The 24,543-nt window shown below is 35.1% G+C and overlaps 1 protein-coding gene across 4 annotated transcripts in view; it reads left to right on the top strand.

Annotated features, from left to right (window-relative positions):
- Window positions 1-24,543, top strand: part of KIF2A (kinesin family member 2A) — a 60,349-nt gene that overhangs the window by 33,832 nt on the left and 1,974 nt on the right. For 2 of the 4 annotated variants that reach the window (XM_054002927.1, XM_054002926.1), the window contains exons 8-20: window positions 119-173; window positions 3,179-3,341; window positions 6,613-6,703; window positions 6,851-6,914; window positions 7,326-7,417; window positions 7,655-7,797; window positions 8,524-8,728; window positions 11,666-11,776; window positions 15,999-16,066; window positions 17,713-17,826; window positions 18,996-19,146; window positions 20,761-20,862; window positions 22,851-22,986. In XM_054002927.1, coding sequence (XP_053858902.1) covers window positions 119-173; window positions 3,179-3,341; window positions 6,613-6,703; window positions 6,851-6,914; window positions 7,326-7,417; window positions 7,655-7,797; window positions 8,524-8,728; window positions 11,666-11,776; window positions 15,999-16,066; window positions 17,713-17,826; window positions 18,996-19,146; window positions 20,761-20,862; window positions 22,851-22,986 — 1,495 coding nt within the window. The remainder of the gene's footprint in view (window positions 1-118; window positions 174-3,178; window positions 3,342-6,612; window positions 6,704-6,850; window positions 6,915-7,325; window positions 7,418-7,654; window positions 7,798-8,523; window positions 8,729-11,665; window positions 11,777-15,998; window positions 16,067-17,712; window positions 17,827-18,995; window positions 19,147-20,760; window positions 20,863-22,850; window positions 22,987-24,543) is intronic. The other 2 variants (XM_054002930.1, XM_054002929.1) reach the window with 1 other exon arrangement.

Genomic DNA, 24,543 nt, shown 5'->3' with positions numbered 1-24,543 from the left:
TTAACCAATAATTTAAAAGTTTTTTTAAATTATTTAATCTGAAAAGAGAAGTCAAATAAAGCTAAATATTTTTTAACTGGAATTGGGATATAGTTCACTGAAAGACTTTCCTTTGCAGATTGATGAGCACAGGATTTGTGTTTGTGTACGAAAACGACCTCTCAATAAAAAAGGTATGATTGTTGAAGATTTTGTTCATTTGTTTATCTGAAAAGCTGCTTCTGATAGTAACATTATTTGTGTTAAACAACTCTAGAAATACTGATCAAAGGTGAAGCTCTTATATTAGACAATATGTGTGATGAACCTAGAAAATTCATAGACTTGTCATAACCTGGGGAGAAAAGTAGTTTACCTGCCACAATTTTATGTAGTAGGAGTTGAGGCACAGGAAGACTGTGTTTTTTTCCCAAGGTCATCTAGGATGTATTTAGTTGATCTGGAAATGAATTCTGCTTTAATCTCTTCACTATTCTTACATTGTATTAGGATCACCTATTTTGAAGTATCCTTCAAGGATCATTTATTTTGAAATATCCTTCAAATGATCTCCTGAGCAGAGAGTTTCACAGTGAAAACTTTCATACAAGTTTTTGTATTTATATTTTCATATATTTTTATATATATTCCAATTGATCTTGAATCAGATATCAAGGAAGTATCTTATGACACGGTTGGTGCCTGAACGTGTACAAGACATCCTCACAGGGCTAGTGGACTGCAGGCAAACAGAAGACTTATACACCCTGGAGTTGTTGCTCAGGGCTGGTAAAGTTACTCTAGAGCATATCAAATGCCATTAAAAAACTTTGGGTACTAAAAGAACTCCTTAATGTCTTTCTATTTTATGTGATGAGTGTTTGAACTATTTTTCTTACTGCCTGCTCATCAGACTAGAGTCTGTATTCAAAAAAAACCCAAAACCAAATAACAAAAAGCTATTCAGCTTTCAATTCTAGTTAAATTGAAATTTTAAGTTCCTAGGAAGCTCTTTCACTTTCAGTGGGAATTTAGGAACACAAATGCCTACTGGATTGCAGCCTGTCTGAACCCAGTGCTGCAAGATGTTTCTTTCCTTCTCTTTCTCTTATATTCTGTTCAGCTGAAGGGACTCAAAAGAGCATCAGTCTGATGCTGATATAACATGGGATGCCATTTATTGTTTTTGTACTGTCAGAAGTACACATTGAGGATTATCTGAAGCATACCCAGAGGAAAATGGGAGAAATATGTTCCCTTTCCCATACCTATGTTAATACCAATATATAGTTAGGTTTTCTCTTATTTTTTCCTTTCACATTGCTGCTTCTATTTTTTTTTTTCATTTTTACTTTTACTGTTGGGAAAAATGTGACTTTCTATCTGTGCTGGAGGTGGACAAAGTGAAGTCGCAGTAAATGAAAACAAGTCATTATGGGACATGAGTTGGAATTCAGAAGTAGGATTTGATTTTGTGAAAGTTGCATATCTTTGGTATTAGTGGTTGCATATCTTTGGTATTAGCAATAAAAAAAGTAGATCTGAGGCGTTTGTAGAAATATGAATGTCAAAGTAAAAATGAGCTTGATGCTTAAAGCTGTTTTGCATTTTTAAGAATAAACAGTAATAAAAAAGGTGTTAACTAAATAATCTGTGCAGGGGATGATAACCTAGTACACACATGATACAATCTTCTGAAAACACTCAGTTCACAAGAAGGAGTCTCATAAAATCATCGAAAAGTATAAAACAATTAAAGATGCTAGACTGTAACCTTATAATTAGAAAAAATAAAATTAATTTGTTTTGTCATCTCAAAAATGCAGAATTATCACCAAAAGCATAAGGTATTCTCAGCATCAGTTGTTCTGTGGATTAACTTCACAGGAAGTAGGTGTTCAGAGTGACATGTATTTATACTTTTGAAATGTATGATGAGTTTCAGAGACATTATTCCTAATTTTGATCAACAAAGAATGCAGTTCTCATACCAAATAGATAGGAGGAAGTAAATGTCGTACTCCAAATAATTTTTTTAAAAAAATCCTCCTCTGACTGGTTAAACTAAAAGGTTTTTAGTGCAAAGAATTGTCCATCATACATATCTTTTTGTCACCGTTCCTTACTTTTTATCTGTGATTGCTGCAGAATAATTGCATTTCATTTTATTGCAGTGCACTTGAAAAATTCATTATACATTGACTGGAACGTGCATTTCCATTGGTGTGTAATGTAATGCAGTGGTAACCATTGTACTGTTTGATCAGGATGCTAATTCATGAAAAGGTTTCTGTCTGGTTAAATAAAATCATATCAAATTCTTGAACTGCATGCCTTAAGAAATTTTACATAGAAATGCAGGTAGGACACATTAGTGAATCCTGACTGTATACACAAAGGCTCTTCATTTTTGTGCATATTATGATCACTAGGTTCTCTGTTGTGCTGACTCATATACCATACAACAATTAGCAGTAAATTTCAGTGCTGTATAGTAATTATAATCTAGGATCTCACTGTTGATGTTACAGTGACAGGAAGGATCATTATCATTTTCAGCTTATTCTGCTGAAATAATCTTTAGAAAGGATTTACTTTAAAGAAATGATATATTAAAGATATGTACTGTAGGTTCCAGCAGGAATGCACAAAGGAAAATGTCTCTGAGGAACGAAAGCAAAATTTAAAGAAAATATCAAGAAAAAAATTTAAAATAAAATGTATTATCCTAAGGAGGTTAATTTCTTTGTGTTTTCAAGTTTGACAGTCTAAGCAGTATAGTACTACCATCTGCTTTCTCCACTAGAGAAGATATTTATAAAAACTCAAAGGATATGGCAGTGAGCTGTAGAAGACTGTATAATCACTGAGGAATGAGACCTCAAGTCCAAGAAAAGTGTTACAGAAGGCATAACAAGTTACAGTGATAGTGCTGTAATTAATGATCATGGTCTTTAGTCTAAACAGCTTTTTACCTCTCTTTAATTTCTAGCAATTGGTAGGATAGGATGACTAGACTTCCAAAATGAAATCTCTTGCTTAGCAGATTACTATCTAAGCATCAGAAGCCCAAATCCATTGCAGTGTTGTTACTTGGAGGAGCTGTGTTATCTGAGATGTTATGAGAGTGTAAACAATGGGAAAATGTAAAAAATAATGATGTGTTGTTAGTTAAATATATATTTCACTTATTTTATAGAAACTTTAATGAAAGACCTTGATGTAATAACAATTCCTAGTAAAGATGTTGTGATGGTACATGAACCAAAACAAAAGGTGGATTTAACAAGGTACCTAGAAAACCAAACTTTTCGTTTTGATTATGCCTTTGATGACACGGCTCCTAATGAAATGGTTTACAGGTATGTGTATATGCTTTTTTTGGTGAATCTTTTTTCTCATGTTTTTTCCATACTAATAACTGTTACACTTACACTGGTCTTAGACTTTATTCCTATTCTCTGTGTTACCAGATGGTATATTGCTACCTCCATTCTTTTACCTTTTTATTTTTGTTTTAACTCTTTATCCCTAATTTTTCACCTGCAATGTCATTTCCACCTCTGTTGACCTCAGACCTACTCCCAGTCCTCCTCCAAGCCCTGCTGCATTCCAGGCTCTAGCAAGTATCGCCTGCCTCCTTAGCTGCTGATTACTTGAGCCACGTAATCAGTTCTCCATTTGCTTCCAGGTTATTGTCTTATTATTAGTGTGTGTGCAGCACCTGAGAAACCTGAATCATGGCTTTTGGTCATCAGGAAAACTGGTGGAAAAGGAGAGTCCTTGCACCAAAGAGCTTGCAGTCTGAATATAGGATAATTAAGAGATGGAAACAAATCAGTACAGGGTGAGAAAAGAGTACAAATAAAGTGAGAGAGTGTATATTGCAGTATTGTTGAGACACCTGAGCTAACTTATCTTCTGGAAGCAATCTGGCTGATGTAATATGGAAGTGTATAGAGCTAAGTTATCTTGCTGAAAATTCCAAGTCTTTCTAATTCAGAAACAAACAGCAATAAAGACACATATCCTCTCTTAGACCAAAGATATTTGGATCTCCATTTTGTTCTTTGCTCTTCTGTTTCAGTTCCACTGTTGGCACGGAATAATTCACACAGCACTTTTAAAAGCATGTTTAAAAGTAGCTATTTCCCTTGAACAAGTCACTAAATGAAGTACATACAGTAGTGGGCAAGGTTAGTCACTGACATAATATTGGTCAGAATCTTAGTATGCATCTAAATAATTATGAAACTTTTTGCAGGAAATGTTGATATTAAAAAGGAGTTCGGTGAAGATACAATTTTTCTTATGCTTGGAAAGTGCTTCCCATAGTCTTAAAAAGTATTGACAGAGAAATATCTTATTTCTTGTTTTTAATCCACAACTAGGAAGTCAAAGTTAGGATCACACCCTGATTGATAGTGGATAGCAAAAGAATTTTTAAAAGGTTGTGAAATAAAAACTTCCGTCTTATGCTTGTTATAATTAGAGAAGGGGGTGAAAGGAAAATCTTATAAAACTAATACTAACAAAAGCGTTGTAAACAGCAAAGCTGTGCCCTTGGAGCTTTCTGTCTTTGCTGGTTGTCAGCTGGTAGCATCTTTCCTTTCCTTGATACTGAAGAGCTGTGGGAGAGCCAGCTGGTTGATGATGCTTGAAGTAATTCTCTTGCTTGACAATCCATTCTTCTAGTCTCCCTCCTTCCTTTATTCATCTGTGTGAACATGGCGTTTAATGTGAGAGTTGGTTTTGGTATACAATGTTGTGTTTTTGTACTGAGTTTTTTCAGAGTTTTTACTAGTTATGTAGTACATTAATGGCAATACAGGAATATATTTTAAGATTATTGTATTCAAACTGAAACTATAGATCTCTAGTCTTTCTTCTCCTACCTCATATGGCACAATAATGATCATTACTTGAAGGGCAATCTGTTTTAAGGTCTTCCATAATAACAGAAATAAGAACAAGATAGGTGTCATGTGCTGTCATCAGAGCCTCAGGGTCATACTGAGGGAAAAAAATACTGTGTCAAGATTCTCCAGTTTTCCCCATATAATTACTGTATATCTATGCTGAAAAAATGTTCAGTCCAAGGTAGAAAAGTACCTACTCTGTTATTATTACTTCTACTACCATTATTATTACCATTATTACTACTGTTACTAGTTTGCTTGACCTGTATTTTAAGTATTTTTAATCCATGAACCACAACACAGAGTTGCAAATCTTTGTTAATATTAAAAAACATTCACTAGTTGGAATGGATATTTTAATGGAGTTTTAAAGGAGAACCAGTTCAGGTTTCTGAAAGACTAAGATTACAAATAAAAGTTATAGTAAAAGTAAAGTTGGGCTCTTTTACTGTAGTCTCATTTGCAGTTGTGTAATCCTTTATGAATACATTTTAAGATCTATTTGGATTTTGACATTAAAGTCCCTTTTTAATAAATCAACAAAGTAAACAGTTTCAAATTAAATCAAACAGAAGTAATGGAGTGTGCTACTAAGGTGGACTTCGTAAAGTCTTTTCTGTTTTTATATATAGAAAGAACAGACATCAAAATATGGGAAAATATCCTCTTGAGAAGACAGAAGGCATATACTTAGAAAAAGCAAAGGAAGAAAGACTAAGGCTGTTCAGGAATAATTTGGTGTATTCTTGATGAAAATTCATGATTCAGCTAGATGTAGATTCTTTACATAACCCTGGGTTGCGGCTGATTGGCTCAGTCTTGCCCATATTATTTTTGTAAGTAATCTTGTGTTTGAAAGCAAAATGAAAGAAGGTTGTAGCATCTCAGTGTTTCCGTAATTAATTTTTTTCTTTATTGGTCACTTCTAGGTTATTTATGTGTAAACAACTGGAAAGTTTAGAAAGAGTTTTGCAGAGAGATTCATCTCCATTCTTAACTCTCCATTAATTTACACTTTGCTTTTGGAGTTTACAATGACATAATGGTGATAAGCAGCTAAAGTAGGAACAATAGTTCTGTGTTTCTTAAAATAAAATTAATTATCTGAAAAAAAAAATTATATTTCAGATAATACTTTTGACACAGCAAATAGTACCTCACAGATAAGTAGATTTTTTCATTCTTAAGAACTTGGGTATCCATTATCTTGAGCCCTTTCTTAATGTATGCATGTTCTCAAAAAATCAGATGTGCAATGTTTTTTCGGCCTCTTGTCTTTCAAATTTAATCTTGGAAGTTGATTTGGGGAGGGGAAAAAAACTACAGCAGAAATTTACTATTGACAAAACTCCTATCTGCTACACTGCCCTGCTTCAATATCTTCCTATTCTGGCATGTTGAGGGAGCTCCAGACTCTGTTTAGTAAAGTGTGGGGTGTTGGATCATTAAAACAAGGAAATCATTGTTTTAGGGTTAAAAGAAGGATTATATTGTTGTAAAACAAATGAGAGAGACCTCGTAGCTTGTGATGGTTTGGAAAATTTGGATACCTTAGAGCTGGTGTTACTTCAAAAATTAGAGTATATATGTCCTTTGACCTATCAAAGTAGAGGATCAATTTTGTCACTTCTGGCCTTAGCATTTTAATTTTCCTTGGGGTAGTGGCATCTTAAAGTACTCCAGTTTTTTAAGTACAGGTTTTTTTGCATTTAAGGTTTACAGCTCGACCCTTAGTGGAGACCATATTTGAAAGGGGAATGGCCACTTGTTTTGCATATGGACAAACAGGCAGTGGGAAAACCCATGTAAGTAGTTCTTCTACAAGTCAGCAATAATTTTTTTTTACATGACACACTTAGATGAGTTCTAATAAATAAGAAATATTTAAACTACAGTTCTGCGACTTTTATGGTGCTTTTCTCTTTTTCTTTGCCTTTTTCTTTTTAATTTAGACTATGGGTGGCGACTTTTCGGGAAAGAACCAAGATTGTTCTAAAGGCATATATGCACTAGCAGGTGAGGCTTCATTGATCAATTGGGTTTGGGCAGACAGTCGAGATCAATAAGTTTTCTACTCTTTGTCATACAAATATAACAGTTTACTTACTTTGCATTGCAGTGGAACTTTGGTAACATCAAAAGTTGTCCCTAGATATGTTTCCTTTACACAGTAATGTAAATAGAGACTACTTAACAGATTATTAGAGACTGCAATAACAGATTATTGAAGTTTATCATTTTGGGGTCTTCTGCATCTTCCAGTGTAATATGGCAATTTAGATTGTGTTGTTTAAGGCTTGGTTGACTGATCCTATCTGTTATTCTTGCAAAATATGAGGTGCTGTAAAATAGACTGTTACACATGAATGAATCATCACTAAATGAAAACACATGAGATTTCTTTTTATTCTGGAAATATATTCACAGCTCGAGATGTCTTTTTAATGCTAAAGAAGCCAAACTATAAGAAGTTAGAACTTCAAGTATATGCAACATTTTTTGAGATCTACAGTGGTAAGGTAAGTACCTGGTCTTTTTCTGAGAAAGAAGGAATTTCTCATACACAAAATGTTGAGCTTGTCACATAAAAGATTTTTCCCTCTTTGTATTAAAAGCTATGTTTCAAAGAATTCTTTACGTTTCCTGTCCAATCATGTATTTCCATTGAACGTTTTGCATTATTTGAAATGGAATTTGAAACAGGAATTTTTTTTTAAGCTCCTCTTTTAACTGCTCTGTTTTCCTTCTTCCCTAAGGTTTTTGACTTGTTGAATAGGAAGACAAAATTAAGAGTGTTAGAAGATGGTAAACAGCAAGTCCAGGTGGTGGGATTACAGGAGCGAGAAGTCAAATGTGTTGAAGATGTTCTTAAGCTCATTGAAGTAGGCAACAGTTGCAGGTATCTTCTATAGATTACACCAGTTTCCCATAGTAGGTTAAAAACTCAGAACAAAATTATTTTGGGATATCTTTGTAGCGATGCCTTTCCATATGCAAGTGAGTTTTTGATGATGTTGTCCGCAAGTAAATAATCTACCTACATTTTAAATAGACACGTTTGGAGTTTCTCTGTCTCCTAGAGAGAAATAACTGATTGTTCAAGAGGATGTGAATTGCATGCATTATGTAAGCAGCTTACTGACTTAAATTCACATAATTTAAAAACTGGAATGCTGCCAGGTTCTTCATCTGTAAAAGGCCTTGATGCCTACTGGCTGAGGTTAAGCACAATTTTTTTTACTTTTATTTTTTTTCAAGACTTCAGCTTCATTGTTTTTAAAATTAGCCTTGAGCATAGACTGCTGTTTGATCAGATAAAAATGCCATCAGCATTTTTATGTAAGCTCTCTGATAATCTGAAATATGTGAAGATCTGATTTTAAAAGAGGGGCAAAATGTTATTAATCTTCCATTTCCGTTCAAAGAGATAGAAGAAGAGGCATAATTGTACTATGTATATCCAATTATTAGTGTTCTATGTCTAGTGTCCCCAAGAGTGCTAGACATTCTATCAACATGTAAGAAAATACAGGAATCTGCCCTGAAAACCTGTCATTGTGAGGTTAGTGTTTAACATGTATGATCCTCCGGTTAATGTCTTTCTTTGCTTGTCTCTTGTTTAAAGGACATCTGGCCAGACATCTGCAAATGCACACTCATCTCGAAGCCACGCAGTGTTTCAAATTATTCTCAGAAGGAAAGGCAAATTGCATGGTAAATTTTCTCTGATTGATTTGGCTGGCAATGAAAGAGGAGCAGATACTTCGAGTGCAGATAGGCAGACGCGACTGGAAGGTGCAGAAATTAACAAGAGCCTTTTAGCACTCAAGGTAACCGATATGTTTCTATTGCCTTGGAGTAGGTGGAAGCCTACATATAATAGCAATGACAAGTAAAATTAGTGTTTTTGCATGCTTTGCTTGTCTACATTGTCTGTTGATATGACAGGTAAAAACCAATTTATTAATTTTTCCTCTACATGCATGAGGGAACACTTAGTAAGTCCCAAGTAAAAACAATGCAGAAACATTGTGCTATCAATTTACATGCAGTTTTTGTAAAATAAAATCAAAACACCCTAGCAAAACCAACCAACCAACCAACTGAAAAAAAAAAAAAAACAAAGCCCCTAAACAAACAAGAAAACACCCCCAAAAAAACCAAGTACACTAAAAGTCCCCAGTGGTTGAATTTGTAGACATTTCTGATATATACCTAAAATAGGAAGGCAAATTACTTACTTTGGTACTCAAGATATGAAATACTAACAGGAAGTTACTCTTAGTGTTCTCACTGTTTATTTCTTTTTTAAAATAAAAAATACTACACTGACAACATACTTACTGCTGGTAATATATTGACTAAAGCAAAGAAACAGCAGCATGTCCAGAAAAGACTAGCAAATAATTAAAATAAACCTTGAAAGGTGAAATCCATTTTTGTCAACCCTTCTTCATAGCAAATTGTCTAATACAGTCACTTTACAGATTTTATACATCCAATCTAGGACATATAAATAGAGCTAAGAAATACTACTTAAATATTCATCTGCCTTTTTTGTTTGATATTTTATAGTGATTAAAAGAGGCTCAGTCTAAATAGAGGAAGTAATTTTTTTGATTTCAAACTGGAGAAACAGTAGAATTTGTCTCTGGTTTTGGTTAGTTTTGCTTAGGTTTACTACTCTCAGCACCAACACTGGTTTTATATAAAAAAATCTGAACCCCAAGATCTGTGTGGTTACCTTTTTATTCCCAGTATAAACTTGGGAGAAGACTGGCATCTGACTAAACAGATCTCACAACACACCATAAAATTGTGATGTATAATGTGTCATTACAAAATTCTATGGCATACTGAAAAATTGGAAGGAGCAGTTCCAAAACTTTGGCCTATTCTGCTTTGACATCGAAGTAGGCAATGCAGGAACCATTGGGTTGATGTTACTACTTATTTCCAAATGTAACTGAATAAAGCTATTTTGTTTTGAGGGTTTGGTTTGAGGTTTTTTTTTTCAGTTTATTTATTTTGTACTGGATAGTGCTCATCCAATATATTTGGTTAATTTTTATATAACTTGTCTTCTTAATTATAGCAAAAAGTTCTGCTGCTGCTGCACTAGTGATTTTCATCCAAATTACTTGGGGAAGGGGGAAATAAAAATAAATTGATGTCTTGCAGAGGTCTAAAAGGTGGTACAAAACCATAAACGTTTCTCAGTGACATGTGTGCCATTTTTCATCTATCCCAAAAACATTATACAACCTTTTCCATTTGTATTCAGAAGCCGTGAAATTATTTTCAAGTACCAATTAAACTAATACATTCTGACAAAGTGGTCTTTGTTAATAATCCAAGATTTGCTCTTTCTGTCTGGGTATCAGTCCTATCTTAACCTGTTCAGGATTTTTGGCACAGGAATTTATTTCTGCAATGTCTCTACATGGGAGTAGTGTTGTCATTTTGTTACCTGGTTTTCAGAGATGTATTGAAAACTAAATGTACTTTAAAACTCTGTTACAAATTTAGAAGCTGGTGATGTCCTTCGATTATTTTTTATTAGTAAGGAGATAATCCAATTCTAATTTTTCAGGAGTAAGCAAACTAAAAATCATTATACTAAATTAAAATATTTTAAAACTTGGTGATTGCCATATCAGTAATTCAATATAGGATATGTCTGCAGCTGGAGGATTAGTTGAAATTCTGTACAGTTATTCATGTAACACAAAGGCTATTCCATTTATTAGTGGAGCTAAAAGCAAACCTCTGATTTGAAATACAATTGAAGTTTGGTTGGTTGTAGAAGTTCTGTGTGTAGATACTTTCAAAGGCCAAGGAAGCCTTGCATCTGAAGAGATGTCTGTTAAGGAAAACGCAGTGTCTGGAATTAACAGGCAAAATATTATGATGACAACAATACAAAAATTTAAAATTAAAATTTCTTTGCATAGGAATAACTTATTAGACAATATTAGAGTGCTGAATGGACAGAAGTGATGGTTAGATTAATAGTATCTTGGTGTCACTGCTGTACTTAGTTCTGCTGTATCTTCTGTAGTAATTTCGTAATATTTACATCTATACAGTATTGCTCACTGGAACGCATTCAGTTGCAAATATTAGTGTAGTCCCTTGCCTCTGGGCATGGAAGAGAAGATCTTATAACTGTTTCTTCACATAAAGACTATTTTAAAATAGGGAGTGACCTAATGTTTCCAATGTCTTCCAATGCTATAAGTAGAGAGCTTGCTTCCAGTAGAGAGCTATGCCTACTTGGTTTGTCACCTGTGGAAGCTTTGAGAAAGTTGTTTTTCTTCTAAGCTGTAAAGAAAGACAGTGGTAAAATAAGAGTCAAAGCCCCTACTTTTAACTGGTGCAGTTAACCCATGTCCCTGCCCATACTTCTGCTGCTGGCAGAGGTTGTAGCTCATTCAGGCTTTTGTAGGTGATAATCAGGAATAAATGTAAGCCTGAACATTTCACATCAACACTGTTTAGTTTTGTTCTTGGATACAGTAGATGTAAACAATTTGGATGACATTGAGACAGTTTTTAGGCTTCTAATCCTTTTAAAATTCTTTCCTCTCTACTGAGCTTAATGATAAGTGGAAGCCTAACGCTTATTGAATCCAAGCTTTTAGCAGTACATTTTAATGGTATTTTTGGGGGAGTGCATCAAATATAAGGCATGTATTTTCTGATTCTGAATTGCATTTTTATTACATTTATTTAACCCATGATAAAGAATCTCTTTGTTCTTTCAGGAGTGCATTAGAGCCTTAGGCCGAAATAAACCTCACACACCCTTCAGAGCAAGTAAACTTACTCAGGTGCTAAGAGACTCATTCATTGGAGAAAACTCACGTACCTGTATGGTAAGTTGATTTGGTTAACTGTTCTAACAATTACAAAAAGAGAAGACACTGCAAATTTAGGCTTTTATGTTTAAAATTGGTTGCATGCTACTGGTAGTGTGTTGGACTTATATTTATTTACTAATTGACATTATATGTGAAGAGGGATTTCAAAAGAGACATTTCTCAATAGTTTAGATTGAATATTATGAGAAATTTCTTCATTAAAGGAGTTGCCAAGCGTTGGAACCAGCTGCTCAGGGAAGTGGTCTAGCCTCAGTCCTCAGAGATCTTTAAAAGATGCATAGATGTGGTAGTTAGGGACATGCTGGTAGGCTTCCTTGGGGTAATGATTGGACTAAATTATTTTAGAGGTCTTTTCCAGCTCAAGGGGTTCTGTGATTCTGTGATTTTAGATAACTTATTCCCTTCTCACTTTTTTATTGACTTTCTTGTTGCTGGTTTTCTAGCTAGGCTGGCAGCTAGAAACACTTCTACCTTGAGAAGTTCATTTGTTTGTTTTAGTAGTGTCTTAATTATAAAAGAGTCTTGTTTGTTTTGCAGAATTCTGGAAAAGAGGGTGTAGATGGGAAATAGTGATGAGTTGTGATTTATAAATGACAAAGATTAAACTAAAAGTTGGTATCAAGCTCATCAGAATATGCTTCATGCTGTTGAAGGGGAAGTTGTTGGGATAGATGGGATGAATAGCTGTTGTAAATACATAAAATATATATAAGAATATATAAGTATATAAAATAGAACATAAATAAAGTTATTGTAAATATTATAAATTATTAACTATTATAAATATGTATTATATAAATAGCATATATAAATATATAATGTATATATAGTATATATATTAAGTATATATAAATATGTAAATAATTGTTGAATAGCTGTAAATATACATTTGTGCCAGTGTGAAAAACAGAATTCTTCTGACAGATGAGTGAAAGGACAGATAAAAGTCCTGAAGTCCAGTTGTTTTATTTGTGCATCTGTAACATTTCTCTTTATGACTATATGAACTCTCTGCAGTACATACTGATTACTAGGCTTGTTTGTGTTAGTTATTTTTCACAGGCTTCTTTGAATTAATTAGTCTAGAGGCCAGAGAAATCTACAGGCCACAATGTGTAAACTATGGTCTTAGGACAACTTAGTCTTCCCTTTAGCTGTTAGGTATGGTTCTAATTTGAAAATGGTGGCAAAATAGCATTTTTATTAACCCTTTTTCCTTCAGTTCTCTAATGAAACAACAGGATAGTTTTCTTTCTCACTGAGACATACTTGACCAAGCTGAAGATATCCCTGCTCACTGCATGAGGTTTGAACTAAATGACCTTCAGAGGTCTCTTCCAACTCAAATCATTGTATGACTCTATAACTTCATGAATCTCATGCAGGATTAGATGGTGCAATTCTAGCACGTGTATCCACACTGTTTGAAGGAGGTTTGAAAAATTAGCCTGTTGGAAATTACTCCCTGCACATCAAATAATTAACCTTTATGAATATTTAATGGAAGTTCTTTAATAACAAAAAGAATCTCATCTGAAAGTGGAAATATTCTTGAACTATTTTTTTTAATTTTCTCATTCACATAACTACAGTTCACAATTAAGCTTAAGAAACCTCTTTGAGGATAAGATATTGCTTTCATATTCATTCTGCTATTTTTCTTAGTAGTAGGACCACTTGTGACATTCTGGTTTTAGTGTTTGTTTACATGTATTTTTTTAAGAATGTAATCAGCAGAGTTTCATCTTAAGATACTGTAATGGTTTAACCCCAGCCAGCAATGGGGGTCCTTACTTATTACTAAGGACTTTCTCAACAAGAGGGATTTGATACACTGCTCAAACATGCTGTTTGAATAAGACATCTTCAACTGTGTGGTGCTTTTCAATATGGAATGCGTATAAAATGATGTAGTAAAATCCTGTGATTTTTAACTTACTAAAGGATTCCTGAGATAGTAAAATACCTGCTATATGTGTTCCACTTGCTTTCTGATATACGAATCTGTAAGGAGGATATTTGAGTAAAACTCAATGGCTAGCTTCTACACTTCATTTTTATGTGACTTTTCCTTTTATTATTAATGGATATGTTGCAGTTTTAAAAGTTACATCTTTAGGGATGGAGTATTCTCTCTGTATATAACATTAAACTATGATTTGGAAACTCTTTGTTTCTTTCAAATTTGTTTAGAAAAATATTTTGAAAGCTCATAAAGTTTTGGAACTTCATAATGTGAACAGTTACGACTAGGATTTGCTTCCTTCAAAAGAAATCCAGATTTTTACAGTCAGCATAAATATTTTTTTCATTTTATCAGTCATTGCAGTTTTACTCTTCTTGTCTAAATAATTTGAGAAACCATTTCAAGTTTTTTGAAGAGTTGCATTGTAGGATAATGAATTGTCATTTGAAAGTTGCAGTGTGACTACATAGAATAGTCTCATTTTTTAACCAGTGCTGCTCCTTGACATGTTGCATATTTCATGTGCTGCAGTCACAGCTGAAGTGGTCAGACACCTTAGCCCTCCAGGGTAGGAGTAGGAACCTGCAGACTTCCATGTCCCAGCAGGACCATTGATCGAACTGTGATGGCTTATAAGCAGTATAGAGACATTCAAAATAGGAAGAATTATTATTACACATCTTAAAGATGCTTCTGTTCATAAGTAGTGCAGCTTTTTCCATCCTCATTTGGAATTAGGAACAAGAAAGTGAGCAACAGAGAGGTCTGAGTCCTTCTGCCCTCCCTAGAATGGGCTGGCTGGGGCCTGAGGAGAGGTTATACACCAAGACTTGTGCACAAGTTCATGTGTCCTGAACAGGGTATTCACAGAGACCAAGGCATCTACAGTGGCACTTCCCTAGAGCAGCTGTATGTTATGCTCCTTAAGGTGTTGGAGCAGTCTCCTAGTGTTACAGCAGTGGTAGTAAATAGGTAAAGCAAAAGCCACAAAGACAAAGCAGAGGAAAACATAGAATTCATTCACCACTTCCAGTTGTCAGGATAGGTCATCTGTCCCCAGGCTGTATCACACCTAACGATGGCTTGGGAAGCCAAATGCCATCAATCTAAACATCACTGTCTGTGGCATGCTCTGAACATTAAACTGGTGGAAGAGATGTATGCATTTTTCATGTTATTTGAGTTTGGAAGGGCTTTAGGAAGTTTTAGATTTTTGTTAATTAGCACCCAGAAGAGACATGCAGCTGTGTGATCTCAAATACACGCTTGTTATTTTCCTTAGTAATTGATGCGTACCAGTATTAGAGGTTTAAACTTAGGTCTGTATGATCACATCCACCACATATTTTTCCTTTCTCCCCAGAAGGAGAAATTCCTCTTGGGATGACTACCTCTGCTTTTGTACAGGAATGTCAGCAGCAGGATGAAAGAGAAAACGAGGATTATTTAATCACCATCAGTTTCAGTCTCCTTTGTCTATGATGGCACAAAAATTTTAGTGTGTAGGATCATAGAGGTGTTTGTTCTGAGTAGAGCCTTTACAATTGCTTAGGGAAGAGAACAGGTGGAAAAATTGGACTACTGAGATAAACTAGGAGAAATAATGATCCCACTTTTCCCAATCACAGTTTTAATTTTTGCTGATTTTGGGAAAGGTGGTGCTATCTTCAGAGTAGTTAATTTAACAGGGAAAAGAAAGACCTTTAGATTCCAGATAGGTCTCATGAAAGGTTTGCCATCAAATACTGTTTACAGATAATTTCTAATTGAGAAAAAATATATCTCTACTTAGGAAAATAGTTAAGCTTATTTTTACTACTATTAAGTTCAGTTTCTGATGTAGCCAAAATCAGCATAGAATCTCCTTGAACAGAGGAGGGTCTCAAAAGATACATAAAAAAAATTGGTAATTGTTTATAGGATATATTAGACTTAGGGTCTACTGAGTTGCATATTTCCTTTTTTGAGGAGAGTATTTTTAAGTTAAAATTTCACATTTACACAGTATGTTACCAAGATGGTTGGGGAAATTGTATTTCTGTGAATTCTTGATGTTCCTTGTAGGGTTAAAAAAATTAAATTGAAGCTTTGACTAGACATCTGTGTCCCTGAGATGTCTGCTGTACATAGCAGACATTTTTTGTAGAAGATGAGAAATGAAACTGGATATTTAAAAATATATACATTTCAATTTATCTACCCTTTCATCTGTATAAAATGATTTGCTAACGTGTGGCTTGTTTTCTCCAGATTGCTACGATTTCTCCAGGGATGGCATCATGTGAAAACACTCTAAATACATTGAGATACGCAAATAGGTATGAAAAACGTTATTTCTTAAAGCTGTACTGGCTGTTGATGACTGACATTTGAAATGATGCTGTCCTATGATGTATGATTATTTTAGCTACTTGAATAATTCAGTGGTAGTTGTGTTTCTCAATAAAATCAAAACCAAATTACTGATCCAGGCTCACATTCAATTTAAATTGTCACTTTGTACAACCATTACAAAATAATCTACTAAAACTGCATCTATGCCATTATCCAGAGATGGATAATGTGGATTGCAAGGTATGTAGGACATGCTACTATTAATTTTGCCCTTTGAAAGGACCATCTCTTGCATTAGGGATAGCTGGTATTCATGACAATTCCCTGGAGTGTTGGCTAAATACCTTTCTATGATGTGATTTTTTTTTCCCCATCCCTTTTGTGGAATCATGTGCAGTTGCCAGTCTGTATTATATATACATATAAAATTTCATGCTTCCCAAATTTAAGCAAATATCTGAAAATCCTAAGTAAAGGTTTAAAAGGCAGAAAATCTAACAAGCTTTATGATCGCTGTAGAGAAATTAGCACCTCCAAAGGCAGATGCATCACTTGAGACCTGTACTGCTGTAAGAAAGTGTTAAACTCTCTCCAGTGAGTGTGAAAGGAGCCCTCACCTACTGCAGTTCTCCTGGGGAGATGGTATAATCAGGTCCTGTATGTCCCTGCAGCCAGACCTATGCCTCAGAGATACCCCACGCTTTGCTGCAAAGGACAAAGGGCAGACAGCGTCTGGGAGATCAGAAGCCCTGGCTTTTCCAGAAGAGGCTACCATCTGCGGGTCTGTTTGCCCCAGTGAGAGGTCAGGCAGAGCCACAACTGCTTCTGCTTGTCAAGGCACAAAGGCCTACTTGGAAGGCTTACTGCCTGCTTCTCTCAGTCTCCAAATGTCCTCATGTCTGGGTTAATAGAGCTAGTAGTAAACCTGCCTGGCTTGGACCAGTCTGTCTCACTTCCTCCCTGAAGTGAATGAGGCATCTACTCCTCTGCTTACAGTAACATGATGCAGGACCTTGCACATTCCAGACTTGTTGGAACTCCTACCCCTTACACAACTTATGTTGCTGAAGTGATTCCGTAAAAAGTCACTACAAAACAAATTAAGTACCTCTTTCTAGTGTACTAAATAGCTGTACTGAAACTGTTTCCTCCGCTTAGTGTTAAAGTTGTATATTGTTACGGAGTATATACCTGTCACTGAAATGTTGCTTCATGTGTTTTGTATAGATTTTTATTTTTTTCTAACAATACATCATTTTCATAGTAGTTAGTTTTTCGTGCTGGACACTAGTGTGTGGGCAGTGACAACAAGAGGTGAAATAGAATTTATGCGTTTGTAGCTGTAGTGATTTGATATCTTAAAAGGAGTCATTTAGTGGAATATTGAATGTAGACCAAATAATATTAACTATACAAACTGAAATCTGGAATTACTTTTCTCAAAACACTGCTGTTAAAGTCCCCTGCAAATTAGCAGCACTGGTTTTGTTCAGTTTTGCCAGTGGTCTGAATTGCTTGCAGAGAGTTTCAGTATGTCAGAACACTTGTGTTATAAAAATGAGAGTTGTCATTTTAACTGTGTTTATGAGAACATTTTCTTTTAATTTGCCACTGTATTTTGCTGCTGCAGAGTAAAGGAATTTGGAATTAGTCCTTCGGACATTCCCTTCTCACAGGGTAGTGGCAGTCGCTCTGATCTCTCTCCTTCCTATGAGTATGACGACTTTTCTCCTTCAAACACCAGGTCTACTTCATTCTATACATGGAACTTTATTTTTTAAGTTTTCTTTTTGACTATGTAATTTTACAGACCAACCTTTCATTAGTCCCCTTGCCTTGAGTCACACATACTTTGTTTTAATTTTGTTTTGGCAGGTGATGGTTCTGCATGATATGCAATCATCTTCCCAGTATTTTGTTTACCCTCCTTAAACATCCACATTCTGTATCCAGGCTTGCTAGTTTCCCTCATACATTTAAAAAAATAGAAATGGTGATGTCACCTTTGTACATTTAGTGGACCAAATCTAACAAAATCTAAACAATTCTAAACAATAATAAGTGTTTAGGGTAATTTGAATATCTCTGAAAGGGAAAATTTTCTTACATATATAAATATATGTATATATATACGTATGTTATTAAAGCTTTTTAGCACTCTGAAGATAAATGAAAAATATTTTACACTGTAGTAAATAAGTGCTACTTGAAAGAACATTTTTCCTATTAAAGAAATTAAGAGTATGTTCTAAAATTTGCTCTTAGACTTTCATGTATCTTTCATAAACTTGCTTTTAAATAGTTTTTTTTTTACAGAATCACGGTCAATCTTTAAACTACTTACATGCTGTGAGAGCCTACCATTTTATTAAAATATTTTCACCTTTGAAATTAAGGAAAGGATCTATTTATTCTGAAATGTTTGGTTGCAAGTTATTACTTTATTCAGAATTTCTTGGTTGATTTGCTTATAACAGATAGTGCAGAGCTGATTGACTAACTTTTTTAAAACACAATTGTATATGCAGAAAAAGAAAGATTGTCAGGTCTACGGTGCTAAATGACCTTTGCTTTGAAATATCACCCATTGTAAAAGAGTTAATGTTGAGGGGTTTGGAATTTTTGCCCTCCTAACTGGTAAAAAGTTGTAAGATTTCAATCAGAAAAAAAATACTTCTTGCTAGATTTACTTTAATCCACATGCAAGTGGTAAAAATGCAAGGGTCCATGCCTTTTAGGAACTGGACTAATATCTTTTTGTCACTGGAAGTACATTAAATTTGTGAAGCTGACATCATCATCTTCCTTATTAAATGAACTGATTGTGCATAAACCTGTAGAGCTTTATTTTTGGTTGTGACTCTTTTGCACAGGAGTTTACTAATTTTCAAATGAAACATTTTCTGCCCATAGGGTGAAGGAGCTGACAGTTGATCCTAGTGCTGCAGGAGATATCCGTTCCATTATACATCATACTCCCAATCAGATGGATGACTTGGAGACACAGTGGGGTGTGGGAAGCTCTCCTCAGAGAGATGATCTCAAACTGCTTTGTGAACAAAATGTGAGTGGTTTACAGAATTATGTAGAAAGAGATGATGACATACAGTGGGCAGAACAAATCCAGATCAATAGCCTGTCAGTAAGATCTTAAATACATACAGCATACCTCTTCACCTTTTCTGTTTATGGTATTATGCTCATTCCCGTACAAAAGAAACACCAAATCCAAAAATGTTTCTTGATTAGTTTCTTTATCTTCCTTGTTGACTAGGGCTTTTAATGTCTAGGCAGGCTGTGGTGATGATCTATAGTATGCATTTTTTCCACTATAGCATCACATTTTTTAGGCAGTTGGAAGTATCCTAAAACTCATCTGTTTTATTTAACCCTTTCTCATTTTGAGCATTATTCTCCCTGCATGCAAACTTCATTTCAACTGAGTTTGCCATTCCCTGCATGTGGAAATCTGGCTACTCATCATTCCTCCTTATGGTTTTCCTAGGGTCAAACCCCAGTACACAGTTTAGGAAGACTGCCACATGATGTTCCCAGTATGTCTACCTGGGCTGGAGCTGAGAGATGTCTTCTAAAAGGCATTCTCCCTCATTGCTGATTATCAGCTTTAGTCCTGGTCCTTAAATTCCAGAAGGGATTAAACTCTTATTTGTGAAAATGCCCATGAAAAATAGAAAAGAAAAATCTTTACAATCCTAACATTTTTCAAAAGACTCTAAGTTTTGTCAGTCATCTCTTTGTGATATCTGTGGTGTATCTCACTTTAGTAAATTACTTTTTTTCTAGGACTTTGTTTCATAAGAACATGGTAGTGATTCCTAGAGCTTCCTATTGGATGTTCCTTCCAACCAGATATCCTCTCATATCACTTGTTCATTGCTCATTCATTCATGTTGAATGAATTTAAGCCTTATTAATGTTTTAAAAAATATTTTAAAAATATTTAAAAAAATATTTCAAAGGCATTGTGTAAGGAACCACACTGTTCCTTCCTAATGTTGCTAAACATTAATTACAGCCTACAGCAGTTCCGCCTTCTATTGCTGACTATTCATTTCGAAAGAAGCTGTCTTTAGAAGGTTTCAGTTTGTAAATCCATGTGTGCATTCTTCTAATTTATCAGTCACTATGTAGATTTTGGATTTCTCCCTTCACATTTATTTGACTTTTTTTCCCAAAAGTTTAATTTAATTCTGATTTTCTGGAATGTTTTGAATGTAATGGCTGTTCTCTTTTTTTTTTTCTACATTTTTTTCCTGTCTGTTGCAGCATGCATAACAGAAAGCTCTGACAGAAACCCAAAATCTTCTGTGGGCACTAAAATCTATTAGAAATTATAATTCTTCCCTTTAGACTTCCTCTTCCCATTATTTTAACTTGCTATTTTTATGTGGAATATTTTGATTTCTGGTATTTGTTAGGATTAGTGACTGGAAATTTTTGGTGAATATTAATTAAATTTAACTCTGTAAATATTTTGAATTTATTGCCTCTTCATTCCTGGAGACTTTAATACTTCTTAGAAGTATTAAATTCTATTTTTGACAGGTTTTGCCTTCTGCATATTTTTTTCCATGTTCTGTGATAAAATGGGTCACATTCAACATTTTTCTGTAGCCACAGTTCTTTCCACGCTAACAAAGTTAACTACTGTTTTTAGGAAGAAGAAGTTTCTCCGCAGTTGTTTAGTTTCCATGAAGCTGTGTCACAAATGGTAGAAATGGAAGAGCAAGTAGTAGAAGACCACAGGACTGTCTTCCAGGTAAAAGATTTCGTTTTATCCTAATTTAGGAATCCAGGTTTTCCCAATGAAAGTGCATACTCTTGAAGATGGAGAGCATCTGATCTGTAGTCATTCTGTCTGACAAAGATTCCTAAACTGATTATGTTAAGCTGATTGTATCAAACAAACAGGAACAGATTCTGTAACACCTGGTCTTTGTCCCCGTGATTAAAGAGTAGTACATTTCTGTGTCATTCCAGAAATTTAGTAAAATTTTCCTTTGCTGGGCTGGTAGTTAATAGTTATGTCTCTGCTGGCACATTTCTGTTTGATCATCTCCCTCCAAGAATTGTGTCTGAATCTGAGTATTCTTTTGTGACATCTCTCTCTGAGATCCAGAAGAGAGACATGTATTTCAAAACGCCTATTTGATTCCGTGTTACAGGTACATACAATTTTCACTCGCTGTTATTCAGGGCTTTTGGAAGGAGTACTTCCCATGTAGTGCTGGTCAGTGTTATGGAACCTTTTACACTCACAAAATCATGGCAATAAGTATGAGTTACTTGTTTTCAGAAGGAGATGTGGATTGTTTCTGTTCATAACCTTAAAGCCTTCAGGCAAGCTGTCAGTTTGGCACATGTTTCTAGAGAACAGCAGACCATCAAACCTGTAAGGAATACACATTATCTCCTCAGCCTAGGTATCTAGCTTAGTGGAACATTGATGTGTGTTCACAATAAAGCAAGATGCTAAATAAAACATCTTACAGCAGATGTAGAGGTCTAGTTATAATGGAACATTAGCCCTGAAGTAAAACATACAGAAGCGTGAAAGTCATGTGCCATATGCTGTGGCTATGTCCTAATGTGGCTTCTGGAGACAAGCTGCATTAGTTTAAGATGTAATTGCCTCTGTGTATCCATCTGGCCTTCTGCTGGAGATTATTGCTCCTTCTGTCAGTCTCTGGGAGGAAATGTGTTCAAGCCTCAGGTCTCTCTGTTCATGGCATGGCTTGTTAGTTTATGCTGTGTGTAGGTGGGCTGCACCTATACAAAGGCCAATAGCTGTTGGCCAATCTTCTGTCAGCATTCTTCTGAAAGCAGCTGATACACAACTTCCTTTCCTAACAAAAACGGCTAAAATACACCAGTGCAACTTACAGTGCTCTACATGTTCAGGAGTCTTTGTCTTCAATGTACAAGGTTATTTTAGGTGAGATGAATCTTACCCCAGTGTAAGCTCCATCTCTCCTGAAAGCCAAGAAACAGACAAGGGGTTTGGACTACATTTTTAGTTTCACTTGGGCTATGGAGCACAGAGGGAAAGACTTAATATGTCAAACCAAGCTTTCTAGTATGGCTATAACTGTCAGCTGCTTTCTTTTTTTTTAAACTAAAGCATTTCCAGTGGGCTCAGTTCTTCTGATCACAATTTTGCATGGTTCTGTAACATTTAAACTCCTGGCCACATTCTTCTTTGCTACAAGCTTTTTTTCCCTCTTAGTTTTTGTAATGCTCGGAGTGCGAAGATGAGCTTCTTTTACCAACCTTTATTGTATTTCTGTGTGTGGATTCAGATCATATAATAGTGAGTTTAAAACAGGTATCCTTTTATACAGCTTCTCTCTAAACAGGGCAATATTATCTTGGCTCCTTGAATGTAATAATGATTCTGTGACTATATAGTAGTAGGCAGCCCATACTTAGAGCCTGACTTCAAAGTTTGACTCTTGTCTAAATTATTTTCCCTAAATTTCTCAGCTTTACAACCATCTAATGTTCTGAATTTTAAGAGAACTGGGTAGCTGGGCTTGCCTGTGATGATATGACCACTGAAATTAAAAAATAATGTAGAAAAAATGCAGTTTTGCTGCATTAGGAATAACGTTTCAGTTTTGGATTGAAATCTGTCTTATTGAGGTGACTAGGCAGTACAATGTCTGGTCACTGTGCGAAGAAGTCTTAATCAGCTCTTTGTCTTGACTTTGCTGATGTATTTTGTTGTATTTTTAAACTTTTATCTAGGAATCCATTAGATGGTTGGAAGTTGAAAAACTACTTCTTGAGATGACAGAAGAAGTAGACTATGATGTGGATTCTTACGCTACTCAACTTGAAGCAATTCTAGAGCAAAAAATTGATATTCTGACTGAACTTAGAGGTAAGTTGCTTTTAATCACTTCTCTGTACATTATTAGCATATGCCATGGAGACTTGCAGTAAAAACAAGGAGGAAAAAAAAGTGGCTATATTCTAAGGTCTTCTGTCCCTGCTTATGCTGGCCTTCAGTGGAAGGTACATTTATTCTGCAGTCTAAGAACAAGTTCACATCTATGATCCGTTAATCCTAATGTAAAGGAGGAGTCTATGCTTTAACTGCAGGAAGTACAAACTCAGTCTTGCAATTTTTCTTTTTTTTCCAAAACACTAAAGGAAGGTAAGAAAATCCAAACCAACTGTACGAAAAAGAATAGAAGGCCATGTAATGAGGAAAAAGTAGTAGGAACTCCCAGTCCCTGCTGTTCTGTAGTGTAGCGGGGAGCCTGCTATAATTTTTAAGACTGTGCTTAAGAGTGCCATCAAGCTCTGAGTATTTTAGTTATTAGTTTACTTTTTTCTTCAACAGCCCTTGTATGAATTTTGTCAGCCTGTGTTTGTTGAAAAAGAAACTGCAGCTAATTCTCAGTGCCCAAAATTAACTCTTCCACTTGTCTTCTAAAATCAGCTTGTCAGTTGGTTATGTCCCAGAGTTTAATTTTCCTTTTCATTTTTTGTTAACTGTTTAGACTCCAGGAGACATACTGCTATACTGGCAAAAGCTCAAGGGTGGGTTAGGGGGCTGACAGAACAGTTTTCTTGATATATGTTAAAAAACTGTAAGTTAAAATCTCAGTTTTTACTCAGTCTGAGTATCTGCTTGTAATACAACAAGCAGATCAGATGTGGCCTGCTTGCCTCCTGAGCATGCCAGTTACACTTTTGCTAGGATTTGGAGTTTCCTTTTGTTTTTTATGGATGATGGCTTTCTCTTCAGAAGATGACTATTTGAGACACCAGCAATGATAAAATGCAGTTTAGGTGACTACCTGTTCTTCAAAAACTTAGCAGATACTGTTATTGAAAGGGCTTCTGGAGGTAAAATGCTAAGAGATCTCACATCTTTACAGCCAGCTTAATATAACTGTAGTTTTATAGGAGGTAACATGTATAAAGTCAAAAATGCTGTCTATGTTGTGCTCATGGCATGTAATGGTCACTGAATCATTCAGCCTTTACTTCTGTCACTGTGCAACTGACATATTTTTGCCATCATTTTAGTTTCCTTCTTCCCATTCTTGGGCATATTACTGGGGCACGGAAGGGATAGGAATAGAAAAACAAGAATGCCACACTTCCTTTCTTAGGTTTCTCCCATTCTTACTGAATTACAATGAAACCAGTGAACAATGCATTTAACTATTTACAGTGAGTAAGTTCCAAAACTTATTCACAAATGTTTTTCACATTCATAAGAAAACAGAAGGGACTAGAATTTACTATTCCGGGTTTTAGAATGTACTAGAAATGGCAGACTGTAGTCTATATATGGTTTTGTATGTCCCTAAAAGTGGTTTGGAAGGTGCTGGGAAGGAATAGGATCTAGGTAGTGTATATCTCCCTAGACTCTCTAAGAAGGAGAATGGAAGTGTAAACAGTTCACATGCTGAGAATACAATTG

This window comes from Vidua macroura, chromosome Z (assembly GCF_024509145.1).
Source record: "Vidua macroura isolate BioBank_ID:100142 chromosome Z, ASM2450914v1, whole genome shotgun sequence".
Lineage (NCBI taxonomy): Eukaryota > Metazoa > Chordata > Aves > Passeriformes > Viduidae > Vidua > Vidua macroura.
The sequence above is the reverse complement of the archived record's forward strand: the minus strand, read 5'-3'. Positions and strand labels throughout refer to the sequence as shown.